Below are 17,417 nucleotides of genomic sequence, written 5' to 3' on the forward strand. Positions count from 1 at the left end.
GGATGTTCTTCTTACACTTTTTTTTTTAAATGTTATAACTTGTTTTGGAACATTCAGAAAGCTTTCAAAACTAACATTTCCATAATGTCTGCATAATGATTAAACGAAATGTTATATACTGTACTTTCCGCATGAGCAATCTGGACACGTACACGGACAGCGCAATGTGGACTACTTGTACTTACCGAAAGCGTACACTGATGGTCCACTCCGCAACAAAATGATTGCACATCTGGCTGTTTTTATATTGTTTTATCGACGGATTGTACAGGTTGAAAACGCAACGGGCTTCTCACTGTCTGCGTATGTGCAATTGGTGCTTTTGAAGCCTACTGAAAAAAAAATGTAGGCACGCGGATGTCAGGAAAATGGAGAAACTAAATTTGAGCTGTCAAAGAGAATTTGTAGGAATGTCGGTTATGTGTTTTTTTTTTCACTGTAAATTATAAACTAAATTATTATTTTCTTTTTCACTTACAAAAACTACATTTAACAGGATTTTACTGTAAAATGAAATTAAATGAACTTGCGGGTTACAAATTGACATGGTTTTTACACTTTTTACCAATAAAATAAAAATCCTTTTGTGCTTACCCATTGTCACTGAAAAGTCCTAAGCATAAGCAGCCGTAACCAAAATCCCATGAGTGCGCCGACTGAAAAATATATATATATTTTCAGCTCACTTCATTTATTGACTGATACTTTTTAGCCACTCAGACGGATTGAAGGCTCATGCGCCTGACCAAGTCGCTCTTTTCTGTCACTTTGATTTCACCCCAAGACAGACTGATGGTGTCCTATTGTGTCTCTGTCAAAAACCGTCTGTTCTCGGTTTGATTAAAATGGTTGTATTCAGTGAACTTGTGACCTTGACGTGGTTGCAGTCTCTTCTTCCTCCTACACCTCTCAACAACAGCAGGGCCGTGCACAGCCCTTTTGAGGGGCATGTGCTGAAACTGAAAAAGGGCACCCCCCCCCCCTTTTATATCAAGATTATTTAGTAAGCCTGCATAAAAGGAAGAAATGGTCACATCTTCATGACAAATTCAATAACACAAAATAATAGTCTCAAAAGCTTTAGATTTATTTACGATTAATAACAACCATAATAATAATATTAGATAATTAGATAATATAGATAAACAGGGTTTTAAGGGCTTCTTTAAATCTAATACAACAGCAACCTTCTGTGACCCATGTATCTGGCAAAAATTTGATACTGTGGTGGACCAGGGATGTTGGTCTCTTAAAGGTCTCTTATTCACTACACTTTCCCTAAAATAAGCCAGCAATGAAAAAATAAAAAAAAAAATAGTGTGAAAAGTACAGTTGCAGTGATAAGCATTTCTGAAGGACCACGTGACACTGAAGAGTACTGAACTGGAGTAATGATGCTGAAAATTCAGCTTTGATCACAAAAATAAAATCACATTTTAAAATATATTCAAATAGAAAAATTTATTTATTTAAAATTGTAAAAATATTACACAATATTACTGATTTTGCTGTATTTTGGATCAAATAAATGAAGCCTTGGAATGAATCATGAATTACATTCTGCATGATAAAATATAAAGATTTCAGTGATCTGTAATTTTTTTTTTAGTTACTACTACATTACTGTAGTAAAACCATGTTTTACAACATTTTATACAGAGAGTATACAGAGAGTATATCATAACATGATTAGCCTAAATGTTGATAAATTAAGTCTATCAGCAATCATGAATCAAAGAAGAAATTTCTTAGAAATATATGTTAGGTGACGAGGATCGCTCGTCGCTTTGTGTAAGTTCCAGTAGGAAACAGCGGGGGGCGCACCTATTATGATTTCCCGATGGTAAAAACAAATTATGTTGTTGTATTACTTATCAATATATAGTTTTTGACCAGCGAATGTGTGCAAATGTGATTTTTTTTTTCTGTCCGTCATTAAAACGGCGACGGTGCCTGCCGCTGCCGGCATCACATTACATTTTCATCAACAGGTTACAAACTAGTTTTTTTAGGTATATAGACGGAGCGCTCAGTTTTTCCTGTGGTAAAATGCATTTGGCCAAATTAGCATTTTATAAAAGATGAAATGCAACTGTGTGCACAGGCTATTTAAGTGTTGGCTATGACTAGATGGCAAATGCTAGCCCTCTCTCTCAGGCGACGTCCCACATGTCTCAGTCAGTGAGTCAGTCAGACATCAAATAAATAAAATATGAGCCTTTATAGACAGTGTTTAGTAGTACTTATTCAAACAACAAGATATTTATTTACCCTTCGCAAAACTGTTCAGCTCAGCTGTTGTCTACTGTGCGGCTGGCAGGCTGCTGTGGAACTTCAGTTGATTCAATGAATATAGAGGGGGCGGAGTTATCAGCTTACTGACAGCTTGAGGATCGAATAAGATTTACACAAGCTCGTTTTAAGAACTTTAATTTGGTAAAACAGACAGACAGGCGTAAAGGGTGACCAATAGCATTGATTAAAAAAAAAACAAAACAAAAAAAAAAAAAAAAAACACCACCAAAAAAAGGGCACTTCGGAGTGTAAGGGCAAAAAGGGCATGTGCTCTGCACAGGTTGAGCCCTACCTGTGCACGTGCCTGAACAACAGTGAACATTGTAGTCACATAGATGGTAAGAGCACAAATGCAATTGTATACTTTTTTTCTCTACTTCACATGCAGTCCACATGGGCTCTGTAACCATCTGGATGCTCCCGCCCTACTTGTTTTTCAGGGAACACATTCTGTCACCAACAAAGTGGATTGTGAGGAAAGGTGGTGGCCACATTTTGGAACAGCACCTTGGTTTTTGCAGACGGCTATGGATATCTTTTCCCATTATGTTTCTGTTGCCTAAAGATTCTTTGTGGGGATAAACCCAGAGAATAAAACACAATGCACTGCAAAATGTCCTAAGACAAGAGAAATGATGAAGATGAACTGTTCCAGCATCAGATGACTGTATTTTAATTTGTTATACATGCAATTTTTAAATAAAGAATTTGATCTTTTGTAATTATTCCGTCTGTTTTAATTGAATGCCAGTAGTACATACAGTATGTAGGATAAAAATAAAAATGAATTCTATATAAAAATAAAATTATAAAATCAAATGAAATCTATATTAAAATAAATGGACTACAGTATTACACGGATGAATGACATTTTGTATAGTAATTTACGGTAAAATGGTACAGTTTGCTACTGTAAATCAAATACAGTTTAACACTGTAAATATTAATTACAGTAACTTACTGACAACAGTGTCATATATGTAATAGGTAGGTAGATAATGCTAAACTACTTATGCCAAATCTAAGCATCCTCATTTGAAATGTATTAGTCCTAACACATAGTCTGGACTAAAAAAGATACGTCTTGCTGACATAAATGCAGATGTCAAATATCCGTACCCTTGTAGCCTACATATGCTATCAGGGAAATGTCTGAAAACTTAAAGCATTTATTCGTGTTCAATTCAATACTTCAGTCCAACGAAAACACATAGGCTACAGTATCTCCACATCAGAATAGCCTAGGCTACTAATCACGTAGCCTGCATGATCTGTCAGATACATGATTTACATCCCGTCACCTTTAAAATTAAGTTGATAGTGTGTGAATCAGAGTTTGCAAGGCTGTGGAGACATTGTAACGGAATCAGTGACGAGGCGCCACCTGCTGGTCGAATTCCCGCTTTATATGAAAGAAACTGTTTAAAAAGTTTAAATGATCCGTTTCTCATGTGCCTGTAATTTACTGAAATTAAATTATATATTTATCTCGTTGTATACCCTATTCCTAACATTTTCTCTCATCCTGGAAAAGGCGGTAATGCGACGTCATCACGTACAATACGTACGGCGCGCGCTCAATATATATTCATGAGGGTTGCGTTCCCCCTCTCTCACCCTCGCCTGGGTCCCATTGAGTTCATCGTTAAACGAATCCAAAAACATCGGGGAAAATGGTAAGGCGATATATGACGGCATTTACTTTATGCATTCATAATCTTCTAAAGTTTGATATTTTGTGACCATGTAAGTGCTTTGAGTTCAATTTGGTTTAGTGAAGATGCTGTAAGAAACACTTTTAAAATCCTGACCAACATATGAATTCAATTTTCTCTTTTTGTAAGAAGTTGTATTACATTCTCTCTTAAGTCTGTACGCTTATATGTACAGTTACTGTTTAAAAAAAAATTTTTTTTAAACAATTTTCTGAAATGATGAACAGATGTCATCGATCCCTTTACTTCTGACCAGTTGTGCTCTCTGGGTGTGTTATCCTGGTTTCATCAAAGCCTATTGTCAGCTGAATTGGTTCCTAAAGGTCTGTTTCAGTGGTGTGTTAGCAAAACAGCTGGTGCTAAAGACTGCACATGAAGTTCTGCACAAGTTAATTAAACTTTAATATCTATTAAAATTCCTCTAGAATTTCATTTTACATGCCCCCTCATGGGTGCTGCCATTTTGAGACCACATGAGCTATTAGCGTTCATTGTCGTTGAAATAAAATCCACATTTACTAAAATAACACCCACTGCTCAGAAATTCATTGTGTTGTTCATATTACACTTGTAGGAACAAAATATAGGCTAAACGTAGCTTTGCTCCTGCATAATTTTGAACTTCATGCTTCTAGATCGAGATCGATTGGTAGTCGTTATATAGTCCAAAACCATATAATAGGTGGTGATGCTAAAACGGCGGGGTTTTGGTAAAACTAGGTACACTGTTAAAAGTGTTTTTTTTTGTTTTTGTTTTTTTTTAATTGATGCATTAGAATCATTTTAGGTTCCTTAAAGAACCTTTTAGTGAATTGCTCTTAGAACAATTTTTTTTAAAGATCTTTTTATCATAAGAACGTTTTGTGCAATGGAAAGGTTCCATGAGTGTTCTTCATGGAATGTTCTAGGTTCCATTAGTGTTCTTCATGGAATGTTATATTCCATTAAAGTGCCTTTTATTTTGAAGTGTAGGGTGCCATATGTCAGAGAACCAGATATGACTCTGTCTTAAATGTTGCATGATCTGTGGCTTATTAATGTGTGACAGAGACTGCTCAGACGAGCTATTGTTGGGAGAATGAAGTCTGTATTGATGATTGGCAAGATGTGCATTGCTGGTGCTGCAGCTGGACCCTGAAGAGCTTTACTAGACCTTCCAGCACATTGTTTGAGAACGTCAACGTGATCATCTATACCCCTTGGTAAGGATGAGAATGGACCTATGGGCTTCATTATGGTGAGTGCCTCATGGCTTGCTCATGGGACCTTTACAGTTTTCAAAGAACTCTGCTGTTATTAGGTAAATTTTTTTAATTGATTGTCTTAAAATGTTTTTTAGGTACACGGTCTACTTAATGTCCTGCTCCTAGACCAATGCAGTCATTGGTACTGTTGACTTTGGATCTGGACTGCATGAACTGTTTTTTACTTTGAAGCAGTTGGTGGAGATGTATGTAATGAAGTTTGCTGCCAAAGGTGAAGCCCAGCTGGGCGGTGCAAGAAGTTGGAGGACATGATGAAGCTTCGGGGAGACCGGTGAGATGGGGAAAACCCAACAGAACAACCCAGCTGAATATAATGTTTCTTTCTGTAACAGGTGACCATTTCTTGCAGGTAATGTGACCCTTCTGCCACTTCACCAGATGGCAAAATAATTCCCAGGACTTTAGCCCAATTGATCCTGGACCCTATCTTTAATGTGAGTATTCTTGCTCTGAGTGGTAACGTATAGTTGTTATCCAAGCCGTTAATGATGATTTTAAAATTCTTCACTTTGACCTGATTGTCTTGATGAAAATTTTTTTGTCTGATATGGCTGTTGTCAACAACTTGGGTTCATTTGCTTTGTGCATATGGATATTTTATTAAGTTGTAACTTTTTTTCAATTATATAGATATTTGATGCCATCATGAACTTCATTGGCAGATCCTGCCTGGAGACCCCATGGAAGCCAATTCCAAGCCTGCCCAGATGGTGGCTGACACACGAAAGTGCAAGAGACTCGAAGGCATTCTAGCTTTAGACAACTACTTGGACAAATATACAAATACACTATAGGAGACATGACCATAGTTTTAGATGGTCTTGTTGTCTGCCTTAGGCATCTGTATTACAGACCAACAGGCAAATGGTGGCTTTTCTCACTTCCTAGTGGGATTTATAAATTTAGTCAAATGAGTTGCACAATTTATCTACTGTGGTATGTGGATATTCTGTGCTTGCTGTGATATCATTAAAAGAAAATAACGGTCTACCTCAATGTAAAATATTTCTGGAAGACTGGTGTTTTTGTAAGCCTGAAATACAAGTCTTAATCAGCAATGCAATGTCTCTGCTTGTCTTTTTATTATTATTGGTTTGGATATGCTAATATAAGCAGACAGGCAGGTATAAAAGTTTTGGTTTCAATTTCTGAGTAATAGTCTTAAATTCTGGATTTTGGTTTGGAAAAAATAAATTTTACATGAAAATGAGGGATTAATGTTTGGTCTCTTCAACGTATATGGTAGTTGTACCCCTCCTAGGTTTTTATTATTTTGTGCCATGGTAAATATGCCACATATTCTGACTAATGTTCTGACTAAAGTTAATTGTCAAGTTTAATATTAAACATACAATATTAACAGTTAAATTATTAAACTTCACTATTTCTGTTCTATACACATTTGTGTTTGAAACAAGAATCTAGATTAAAAGCAATCTGACTTGATTCAGATTCATGTGACTCGAGGAAAACAAGCTTGGGGTGCAGACTTTAATTGAACACCGAAACAAGACATGGACCTATTTACAGTGCTTACAAGGTAAGCATTGGTACATTCATGAAGCCATTTCCTGTTCATCTTCCTTCTATCAACATCTCAGTAAATGAATATTCATAATTGGTAACAAATGTATTCAGTATTTCACAGCAGTCAATACTTTAGAGCTTTTATACATCGTGGCTTTGTGAATCTAAGTGCTCTTGTGGTTTATCACTATAAGAAGGGCAACTATGATAAAACAACACTTCATAAACATCTACTGTTCACATTGCCGTGGAAGAAATGGCGTTTTACCTCTAGCAAGGGGTGCAGGCCACTCAAAACGGGTACATAACAGTCCATTATAAAATGAATTGATGTCTTAATTGAGATGTAGTGTACTTTCCCCAAACTTGCTGTTGCACCTGGGGGCTTAAGTGCATCAGTGCGATCTGAAGGACTGTAATAAACAATCAAGGGTCAAAGATGGGACCAAAAAAAAAAACACCAGTTGTTGTCAACATTCAAATAAATGTACAAATGGAAGAGAGTTACCCTCTAGAGTTGAACTGTACCTGTAGTAGTTCATTGCAATTAAAGTTCACCTCTTTGTTCATTAATTAGCAAAGACACTGGCTGCTCATAACATCAAGGTGGTACTACGAGGTGCTACTTGGGTAGAAACAGAATCTGTACCCTAAGTACACTTTTAAAGGACTGAATTTTCATGCTTCAAATCTTAGAAACAAAAGCCGTTAGAAATGAGAGATCAGTATTTGGTCACCGGTCTACATGGAGACCGGTGAATTGGCCACAAAATGCAATGCGAAACTCCTCAATCGTGAGACGATTCAGCTTGCTCATTATGTGTAGAAGATGACCTCTGGGATTTGTCCATCCTCTACAGAAGTGCCATTGTTATTGCCTGCAGCGTAGCAGAATGTAAAGCAGGTCTTGGTACCAGTAGCAGGGGCTTCATGGGTGACTTTACGCATCCCTTTGGTCCCATAATGAGAGTCTGGCCCCTGCAAATGCATCAATCCATTAAAGGTTAATTGATAATTCATTAAATAATGTATTCAATTATATAGATATTGTTTTACATGATTATTCGTTGGTAACAAAGGGATTTCAAGGGAACTACATGTGCAGTCAAAAAAAGGTCCATTGTCCAATAGCGTAGTGATGTTTGAAACACAGCCCACGCAGGAGTCAATTTTAAAACCATTAATTCACTTGAACCCAATGCAAAATCTGCATGGGAAAATCTTTCACTCTCGTGCAAAATTCCAGATCCCATGGATTCCTAATAATTAATAGCCAGTAGACTTTAGTTAACAAAGTATTAGCTTTGCAAGCATTAATGCAACTGTAGATGCAAGGAACCAAGATTTGGTACTTGTCATTGCTTGTAGGTGGCAAGTGGCATTTACAATAACCATTTTGGCATATGAATGGACTAATACACAAATTTGGGTCTGTTTTACCTTGAGGGTGGCGCAGGCAATGTAGTTGACACTGGGAAGAATTTCCACAGGCTCCTTGAACATGACTCGGAAAGTACTGGCCGTTCCATCGCAGCTAAAGCCTGTATCATTCTGACCGAGAACTGTATTGCTGTCTGTATGTATTATCTACATTAGAAGAAAATGTGCAGTTTTACCACTCACATACTGACAAGATCATATTAATATTTCCAAGATCATCTTCAAGCACAGAAAAACAAGGACTACTCTAGTCCTTATTGCAATTAAATTTAGCCAAGAATCGCCCACTTAGACAGAAAGAGCATCTGTCAGACATGCATTGACCGTCAGTGAACGCACTGCAGGCAGATCATGCTTGAAATTTGAATTTCTTACCTGGATGTTGACCTGATAGTCAGTTGGACCATGTATTGACCCATAGAGCCCAAATCCCACCACAAATATTCTGCGGTTCACAGAAAACCTGTGTGGAATTTGAATGCAAACATTACTCAACAACAGTTTTTAACGTTCCACCTAAATCAGGTAGCTACATAAAACGACTAGAATCAAATCCACATGTTCCCCTTCGATGTCTCAGCCCTTTTTTAATCAATGGGTTTTAAAAACACACTTACTTACCGTATGCGGTCACTGGTTCCGCTGTAGCCCCAGCGACTCTCCACCTGACTGAAACGTGTGATACTGCACTCTTTCCCCCGGAGGCAGCAGCGAGGCCGGTCAATAAACTCCACGTGTGGTTTTGGATTGACGGTAAAATGCAGAAACAGACTGACCACCTCGCGGTCTGTGAGTATTCCAGACTGAGCCGGACCTATCGCACACATACACAAGGTTTAGCTCTATGGCTAATGCCACTCAGGAAGCTAGAGCACCTATCGCTAAGGTCAAGTGAAATATGACAGATCTACTTTTCAGAAAAAGCATTCAGGAAATCACCTGCCGCAAACTCTTCAATAGTCATAAGCGGGAACCGAATAAGGGAAAGTGCTTTTCCCAACACTCTGCGCTTATTCTCTGGTGTTGGCTGTAACTGTTGCCTTTGGGCCTCAGCTTCCGCCCAACGAACCGCAGCCCCGAAGAGACGCACTTCCCGTAGACCCAGCGTGTCTCTCTCCAGGACTGCCACAAGGGTGTCTGCACGGGAGGGAACATAAGACAGTTTATTGCTGACTTACTCTTCTGATTGTATTTTGCTGTGATATTTGATACTTAAGAGCAGTACCGAGGTCGACATCCGTGAAGCCCTCGGCGGCTAGCGCATCAGCGGTGTTCTTGTCGATATTTTCTAAACAGAGACTAGCCAGCTGGGGCTCGTCAAAAAGCCGCGCCTAAAAGCAAAAGGAACCATGTTTTCATACAATCTATAATAGACAACACAAAAAACAAAACAGACAACACTCAATAAGCCCGAGGCGCTGTTTGCTAGGATTTGAAAGGGAGCTGTCAAACATGGGGACTCAAGATGACTGGGGGACAAACTCGTCCAATATGTCAGTTCCTATTGCCACCATCAAACCGGACTCAAATCCTGTTGATTACCTGGGTAAGCAACATGAACGCATTGTCAGCGCGTAGGTTTTTCTTTAAGAATTCGACGCAGTGGGCTTCGAGCGCAGGTACTGCGTACTTTTTGGCTGAGTAAAGCGTGGTCATAACGGTCTCCGGTCCAATTTGCACTTCATCGGAGTATAAAAATCTGTAATTGGAAAAAGAAAAACTATTATAGACTTACAGATTGACAGAAAGACATAAAGAAGACGATAGAGAGACAAGAAGTTATGTCTTGAGATGGACAATTTAGCAGATAGATAAGATAGTCATAAGAAAACAGACTGTCAAACATTACTCAATACCTGTTTTATTGTTGGTTTGAGTCTAATTATTACTTCTGTCCACAATGTCCAGTATATTTTAAGGTTCTGGTTCATGGTAACGGTTTATTTCCGCCAAAATATCGTCGCTCTAGCCACCACAAGCATTTAAAAACTAACAAAGAATCTAAAAGCTTACTTACTAACTGTTGTAGCCTATTAGTAGGAACAAAAACAGTATTATATCGGCGGAAACACGTTAATATACCATGGTACATGTTTGCAATGGTTGTGCTGACTGCAGTTACATGGCAGAGGACATCTGAAGGACGTTATGACAGCAAGGGTCAACACAAAGAAGAGCAGGACAGAGCATCCAGCATGCAGTGAAGCCCATTCTTACTTGAGAAGGGCTAGAAATGCAGCCGGTTCCACATCTGGCAGCTCAATTTCGGTCGACGTTGTAGCCATGCCACCGTTGAACATGGCATCAAACACGGCACTTCCCACCGCGAGAGCAAATCTGCGAAGAGCAACGGGACCGCGCTGTAAATACGGCCATTTGAGGATTAAATATGGATTTATCCTCACCGAAACAACTGCTATAGCTTATATTCATCTAGCGGAAGAATTTACCATACGCTTCGTTTATAGCAATATAAATAATGATTCAAAAACGACTCCAGTCAAACATAGAAACAGACCGCTCTTCATCCCTACCTGTGCGCTGGAATGCGCTGCACTCCCATCCCCTTCCCAACCAAAAAATGGACGTCACTTAGCACTTCGTTGTTAAACAAAAATGCAAACCTTTCTTTCACTGTACTTTTTGTCGCTTGCCAGTTGTAGACCGGCTCTCGATAAACCAAAACTGAAGCCGGGCTGCTGGGAAGCGAGGCGACGGCGGCGGACGCGTCGGAGGACGCGGAGGAAGACGAAGAGGAGGTTGAAGATGATGATGGAGTCGCCGTCATGTTTGACGCAGCGCCCGAAGTCGCTCCGCTTGGACAGACCGACTGCCGCGGAGGGTTGTGCGCGCTCGGCGTGCTCCTCACCGCGGACTCGGCGCCTCCTCCGCCGTTCTCCGGGCCTGTCCGGGGGTTCGCGTTCCCCGCGCCCCGGTTCATTCCCCCGGCCGCGACCACGACTCCCCCGTTGCTGGCGGGTGACGAATGGGCGCTGTTGCTCGGCGGTGCATTGCCAAGAGGCCCCGAATTAGACAAGTTTAGGCATGAGGATCGGCTGTTGCTTTCCCCCGCAGCCATCTTGGATGGTGAACACTCCAGGCTCTGCGTGAATAAACAAACACAACAGCGCATAACCAGAAATACTGGCCGAATGACTGCCTTGCCACGAGAGACTCGAGCATCACCGAGCCCCCTTTTAATTAACCTGGTCTTCCTGCCTGCAATTCATTCTAGTTTTCATGTTTAGGATGTGAGAGTTTTATTCTTTAGCCAGCACATTGTTGGAGAGGAGGCAGATGTGCGTGGAAATGTTTTCATTCTGGAGAGTATGGCGTAAAAAATAAGAGAGCAGCTTTTCCACACATGGCATTAAAATTACAAATGTTTAAAATAAGTTGAACCATATGAGAAGTGTAATTGTTAACAGTTATGTTAAAGTGCTGTTTTACAGGCGGTTGGTTGGTTTTTGCTTTATATTTACTTTTTTTTTTTTTTAATAATTAATATTAAAAATGATCTTTTATTCATTCAATTAACTTTGAGGTCCTCACAGTTGAGAAATTGAATTTTAAAATTGTGAATTAGGTAATAATATTATTTCATTATCATTGTTGTTGTAATAGTCATTAGAAAGTGTGTTATTAATGATATTACTACACTGCTGTGCAGTAAGATTTTACACTAAACAGAGCAATATCTAGCCAATATTGGTATCTAAATCAGTAGTTTAGATACAAATAATTATTAAACATATCTGACTAATTAACAGAGCTCAATAGTTCGCCTTGACTGCAGTTGAGTGATGATAAAAGTCAATTATTTTGGAAATGTTTTCTTCGTAAAACTATGCCTAATTAATTATTATTCCCACAGTATTAATACATTTAGAATTTACTATATACTATGATTTTACTACAAAGCCATAAGCTGTAGGTGCTGTCGTAAATTACTGATCTGTAGTAAAGCCATGGTTCATTTTGTTGTTACTATGGTTCTACGGAGGAAAACCATGGTTAATTTTAGTAAGAAATGAATTTGTATCTGACATAAAAATGCAAATTCCCAACAATTTCTTGCCTATAAAATTATTTAATTCTACCTTATCATGCTTGCAACGTAAATGAATATCATTGGATATACATTTATGTGATAATTCTGCGTTTAAAAGAGAATTTTGGTTGGATTAAATAACTTTGATATAAGATATGATATGACTTGATTCATATATCAGTAATATTTACTCCATAATTAGTTCCCCAACTGCTGAAAATAATTGAGTAGTCATAGCATAAAATTGACAACTACTTTAAAACTCTTATTTAAAATAAATACATAAATAAATAAATAAATAAATAACTTTAATTTCAGTCATGCGCAGTGCAAATGAAGCGCGTTGCCATTCGCCCCGCCCACCCAAACACACAAACCAATCAAAACCGCCAACACACTGCCAATCAAACCAACGTTTGTAGCTGGGCTAGCGTTCGAGTTAAGAAAACAGGGAGTAATTTAGGTAAGTGTAATTATTGTGTATTAAACTACCGGAATATTTTGATAAATACAAATATATATATATGTATCAATATAAATACATAATATCGCTTCACAAGGACGAGATTGATTTTATTTTGTCTGAGCTTCAACGGAAGCTAGTTAGCCAACTATGCTACTTTAGCAAATAATAACCGGTGATGCAAAGAAAAGTCATTTTTAAACATTAATTCACCTAAAGCTCCAACTCGCACACATGCGTGTTTGCAAATATACAGTCTACTACATATTTGATACAAACAACGCATGTATTAAATAAGTCAACAAACGATTTAATAATGGCTGTTTTCCAATCATGATGTATTATGTACAGCACTTTGCGGCTTTGATGTACAATATTATTGTAGCATCAAAATATTACATTTCGATTTGTTCTTATTATTATCATTTGTATGTTTTTTCTCTTATTTTTGTTTCTTTTTGACATTTTATGTTTTTTAAATAAATCTGGTTTTATTTCTATTGTATTTTATTTTTTATTTTATTTTAGTACGTAGTTTAAATTTAATAGTATTTTAGTAGTAAGTTAAACTAAATGAAAATGAGAAATTTTGTCCTGGCAAATATCTGAAACAAAATTATTATTATTTGGGTTTTCAGTTATTATGTTATTATGTTTCAAGTAAAAAAAATAAAAATAATAATAATAATACATGAATAAAAATTCAACCCTTATATGTTTTGTGTGTGTGTGTGTGTGTGTGTGTGTGTGTGTGTGTGTGTGTCCCATAATTTTCTGAGTTCAGGTAATGGGTGGTGTAAAGCAAGAGCAAACCGATGCTCCTGCATCCAAAGAGTCTGAACACATAGACACCGCACAAGAGGAGGTAAGATCAGGACTCCTTTGATTTGTTCAATAACCTCGTCTATTATGTATCACAGAGTACTTCAGCTATGTAATTGAATCATTGTAAAAGGTTTTGTGGTCAGCATAGTCAAGAACACTCTTGTTTTCCTCATATACTCTTCGCAAATGTGATTCGTGTCAATTTGAATTGATTTGTTACAGAACCAATCGACTTCACAGCCGGTAAAGAAGCGAGGCTGGCCAAAAGGAAAGAAGAGAAAGAAGGTGTTACCAAATGGCCCCAAGGCTCCGGTTACTGGCTACGTGCGTTTCTTGAATGAGAGACGGGAACACATCCGAGCACTTCACCCGGATCTTCCGTTCCCAGAAATCACCAAGAGACTCGGAGCAGAATGGAGCTGCCTGGCCCTTCATGATAAACAGGTATTTTTTCTGTGTGTGTGATTGTGAACTGACTGTCCAGATGTTTCCTTTTAAAGGAATATTTCACTCAAGAATGAAAATTCTCAGGCCATCCAAGATGTAGATGAGTTTGTTTCTTCATCAGAACAGATTTTGAGAAATGACTTGCTCACCAATGCAGTGAATGGGTGCCGTCAGGATGACAGTCCAAACAGCTGATAAAAACATTGCAGTAATTCACAACTAATCCACACAACGCCAGTCCAACATCTAGTAAAACATCTAGTCTTCTGTCCATAACATTGCCTTCTACAGTGAGACAGTTGTCTCGTCTGAATCAGGAGGGAAATATGCACAGATCAAGCACCATTTATAAGCAAAAACAGTTCTAAAGAAATATGTTGGTGGATTTTTGATGTGAGATAGTAATAGAGGATGGACTTTTTCGCTGGACGAAGTGTTATTATGGATTACATAAACTCGTATTTTGGCCATATTCAAATTAAAGAACGTTAATGATAGATTTGTTGTCCTTCCAAACATGAGATGTTCACTTCACAAGACATTAATTGATGTTCTGTGGATTACTTGTGAATTATCGTGATGTTTTTATCAGCTGAGGACTCTCATTCTGACGGCACCCATTCACAGCAGTGAATCCACTGGTGAGCAAGTAATGTAATGATATATTTATCAAAATCAATTTTGGCAAAGAAACAAACCTGCCTACATCTTGAGTGAGTTAACTACCAGCAAACTTTCATTTTGGGATAAACTAATCCTTGTAACATCGTCATTCTGATTAAATTAAATATATATATTTATTTATTTTTTACAGCGGTACCTAGACGAAGCTGAAAGGGACAAAATGCAGTATGCACGAGAACTCAGGGAGTATCAAAAAAGTGAAGCTTATCAGATCACATGTGCAAAAGTTCAGGATAAGAGAATTAAGAGAGGTAAAAAATTTATTTTGTTTCTGTTTAAAAAACCGGGTAAGTGTTAACTTAGAGAAATGTATTTGTTTGTTTGTTTGTTTTACAGAGGAGTTGACTTCTGTCATTATCAACGCCAACAGTTCAGGATCTGCAGGTTTTAAGGTAAGCATACAAACAAAGCCTGAACTCCTAAACAGTCCCACCCCATTCCTGAAGTAGAAACTGGTAAGCGTGGAAATCGTTCTTGCAACCTGCCTCATGAAGATTTTTTTTTCAGAACTCCGACTTAACGGCCAGATTTGACGTCCCAATTTTCACAGAAGAATTTTTAGACCAAAACAAAGGTACTTTTAATAAAAAAAAAAAAAACAATTAAATCTCAGAACACACCATACACATCAACGTAGAAAACTGTATTCTTAAAATTGCGCATTTCCCAGCGCGAGAAGCTGAGCTGCGGCGACTGCGCAAGGCTAATGTGGAGTTTGAAGAGCAGAACGCGGTTCTCCAGAAGCACATTGCCGACATGTTCAGCGCTAAAGAGCGACTGGAGGCTGAGCTGGGCCAGGATGAGGTTCGCACTCAAGCTCTACAGCGCCACCTACAGGCGATCAAACAGACACTGGTCAACAGCCTGGCCTCTGTGCCTTTGCCAGGTCAGTACTTGTACTGTGCCCATATTACCAGTACCATGATAAATCCTTTTTTTGACCGCGGGGAAACATCTTTGTTTTTTTGTTCAGGCACAGGCGAGACGCCATCAGTTGGAACGCTGGACTCGTACCTGAGTCGCTTGAGTGGTGCTTTAGAGAGCAGGCCTCATGAGCATCGCGCCTTAGTCCTCAAGCTACAAGAGCTCTTAGCTCACCTAGACAGGTAACAAATCATTCAGCAGGTTTGCCATACATATATTGATTTCCTTAGATTGAAATAACAAGAAATAATAAATAATTTATATACATATATATCTATGTATGTATATGTGTTGCAATCTAGGAAAACACAACATTTGGTGAAATTGTACGTTTTTTTGGTTTTGATACCATGTGTACGTTGGGTTCAAGCCCTTTTCAAAACTGTTTTTATAAAACGTAACAAAAGTTATGGCTATCTTTAGTTGGCTGATAGTGATGATTTTCAGGAATGGAATTTTGAGAAAAAAACGAATTTAAAGCGAGTCGGGTTTCACTTCACTGGTTTAACGAGAGCTGTCTGTCGGGAGTGCTATACTTTCATTACACATTGTTTTTTACATTTTACATTGTTTATCATGGGCATGGTCTCTGAACTTTAAATCACCCTTTGTTTGTTTAGGCGGCACGAATAGCGTACCTTGTAGTTTACATTTATAAAAACAAAAACGCAGTGCAACTGTTCGCGCACCTGTGCATAGAAGAGACTGTCATCTTACTCCTATTTAGTAACTTCATCATCCGATCCTTGACGATTTATATTGATGATAGACGATGTTATAGTATAATTTAATGAAAACCCAATTTTGACAAAAAAATGTATTATTGACATTCATCCTATTTTTCGAATATTACTGAAACTGTCCCAGCGCATCTGACGGGTTTTCCCAGATCGCAACACACATACATTTATTTATTTATTTATTTATTTATTTAACAGTGGACTAAAAAGCACAATATTATTATGCTTTGGAATTAGAAGTTTAACTTTCTCAAATTTAAAATAATCAAGTGCAGTCGGAATGTAAAAGTACTTTGCTGCTGGAGATATATTATGACACTGTTACTGATAGTCTGGTTCTTCTTTATTTTCCTCCAGTGAGAAGCTTTGAAAGCATGTCTTCAGCTGTGGTGGAGCTAAATGTCCCAAGCATTGGGAAGACCTGGGATCACCGTGCTCTACCTATGATTTCTCTGCCTTCCAGGGTGTGATGGGCCATACAGTTTAATTGGATATATTTACTCGCCAATAAGCTAATTTGTAACACTGGTGCCAGCGGATTCTAAACTCAGAGACATGTAATATAATGCGTCATAATATTGCTGTTTTGACAACTACAGCAGCTCATTTAAAGACAGAGTCCATTTAGAATCAAGGAAAGCATGGTTTAAAGGCATACTATGATTTTTACAAAGTAATATTGTCTTTACTGAGTTGTAATGAAATGTTAAGTGCAGTGTTTTACATTGGGTCACCTAAACCGTGCGCAGTGCTATGGATTGCAAGAACCTGAGAACTGCACAAAATGAAATTGGTTTACTCTAAACAATGAGTAACATTCCTAATCATTATGTTTAGTGAATTAAAATGACTAAAAATGTTTGTTTTTGGTTGCATTCCCTTTTGAACGAACCATAAGTCTGCATGAATTCTAGCATTAAAATATTTCAGGTGTCAAGAGTTTACACTGCTTTGGTGATGTACTTGAATTGATGAATCTACTTTTAAATTGTGTCAATTATTTCAATATGAAAAAAAGATAATAAAGTCTGGCAAGAATTA

General features: G+C 38.0%; 2 protein-coding genes, 1 long non-coding RNA gene and 1 other non-coding gene across 6 annotated transcripts; 3 read left to right on the forward strand and 1 right to left on the reverse strand.

The window, feature by feature from the left end:
* Positions 1 to 3,854: 3,854 nt before the first annotated feature.
* LOC127987868 (uncharacterized) lies at positions 3,855 to 6,482 on the forward strand. The gene is made up of 5 exons (XR_008161453.1): positions 3,855 to 3,971; positions 5,059 to 5,247; positions 5,350 to 5,546; positions 5,625 to 5,709; positions 5,906 to 6,482. It is a non-coding gene; the product is annotated as an uncharacterized LOC127987868 (long non-coding RNA).
* On the forward strand, positions 5,757 to 5,823 carry LOC128008598 (small nucleolar RNA SNORD37). The gene has a single exon (XR_008180332.1). It is a non-coding gene; the product is annotated as a small nucleolar RNA SNORD37 (small nucleolar RNA).
* A 270-nt stretch (positions 6,483 to 6,752) lies between the features above and the next one.
* On the reverse strand, positions 6,753 to 11,510 carry LOC127987837 (BTB/POZ domain-containing protein 2-like). 3 transcript variants are annotated; one of them, XM_052590185.1, is made up of 9 exons: positions 10,777 to 11,510; positions 10,460 to 10,579; positions 9,785 to 9,941; positions 9,468 to 9,573; positions 9,182 to 9,379; positions 8,864 to 9,056; positions 8,618 to 8,705; positions 8,243 to 8,389; positions 6,753 to 7,780 (listed from the first exon to the last, which is right to left on the reverse strand). In XM_052590185.1, the coding sequence occupies exons 1-9, from the start codon at positions 11,373 to 11,375 to the stop codon at positions 7,619 to 7,621; spliced, it is 1,770 nt and encodes a 589-aa protein (XP_052446145.1). In that variant the 5' UTR covers positions 11,376 to 11,510; the 3' UTR covers positions 6,753 to 7,618. The 3 variants fall into 3 exon arrangements, with proteins under 3 accessions (XP_052446145.1, XP_052446146.1, XP_052446147.1); XM_052590186.1 differs by having other exon boundaries at positions 10,867 to 11,509; XM_052590187.1 differs by lacking the exon at positions 10,460 to 10,579 and having other exon boundaries at positions 10,867 to 11,508.
* Positions 11,511 to 12,695: 1,185 nt separating this feature from the next.
* hmg20b (high mobility group 20B) lies at positions 12,696 to 17,417 on the forward strand. Its single transcript, XM_052590205.1, has 9 exons — positions 12,696 to 12,756; positions 13,541 to 13,621; positions 13,804 to 14,025; positions 14,843 to 14,963; positions 15,049 to 15,104; positions 15,220 to 15,286; positions 15,383 to 15,598; positions 15,686 to 15,818; positions 16,734 to 17,417. The coding sequence occupies exons 2-9, from the start codon at positions 13,544 to 13,546 to the stop codon at positions 16,744 to 16,746; spliced, it is 906 nt and encodes a 301-aa protein (XP_052446165.1). The 5' UTR covers positions 12,696 to 12,756; positions 13,541 to 13,543; the 3' UTR covers positions 16,747 to 17,417.

This window comes from Carassius gibelio, chromosome B22 (assembly GCF_023724105.1).
Source record: "Carassius gibelio isolate Cgi1373 ecotype wild population from Czech Republic chromosome B22, carGib1.2-hapl.c, whole genome shotgun sequence".
In the NCBI taxonomy this organism is placed as follows: domain Eukaryota; kingdom Metazoa; phylum Chordata; class Actinopteri; order Cypriniformes; family Cyprinidae; genus Carassius; species Carassius gibelio.

Excerpts from the sequence above, each read along its gene's own strand:
- LOC127987837 (XM_052590185.1), bottom strand. The coding sequence starts at position 11,375 with ATGCGCTGTTGTGTTTGTTTATTCACGCAGAGCCTGGAGTGTTCACCA. Across the intron at positions 9,942-10,459 it reads GCATTTCTAGCCCTTCTCAA|ATTTTTATACTCCGATGAAG; the intron begins GTAAGAATGGGC and ends TTCCAATTACAG. Across the intron at positions 7,781-8,242 it reads TTGCCTGCGCCACCCTCAAG|GGGCCAGACTCTCATTATGG; the intron begins GTAAAACAGACC and ends ATGCATTTGCAG.
- hmg20b (XM_052590205.1), top strand. The coding sequence starts at position 13,544 with ATGGGTGGTGTAAAGCAAGAGCAAACCGATGCTCCTGCATCCAAAGAG. Across the intron at positions 15,105-15,219 it reads CAGGATCTGCAGGTTTTAAG|AACTCCGACTTAACGGCCAG; the intron begins GTAAGCATACAA and ends TTTTTTTTTCAG. Across the intron at positions 15,287-15,382 it reads ATTTTTAGACCAAAACAAAG|CGCGAGAAGCTGAGCTGCGG; the intron begins GTACTTTTAATA and ends CGCATTTCCCAG.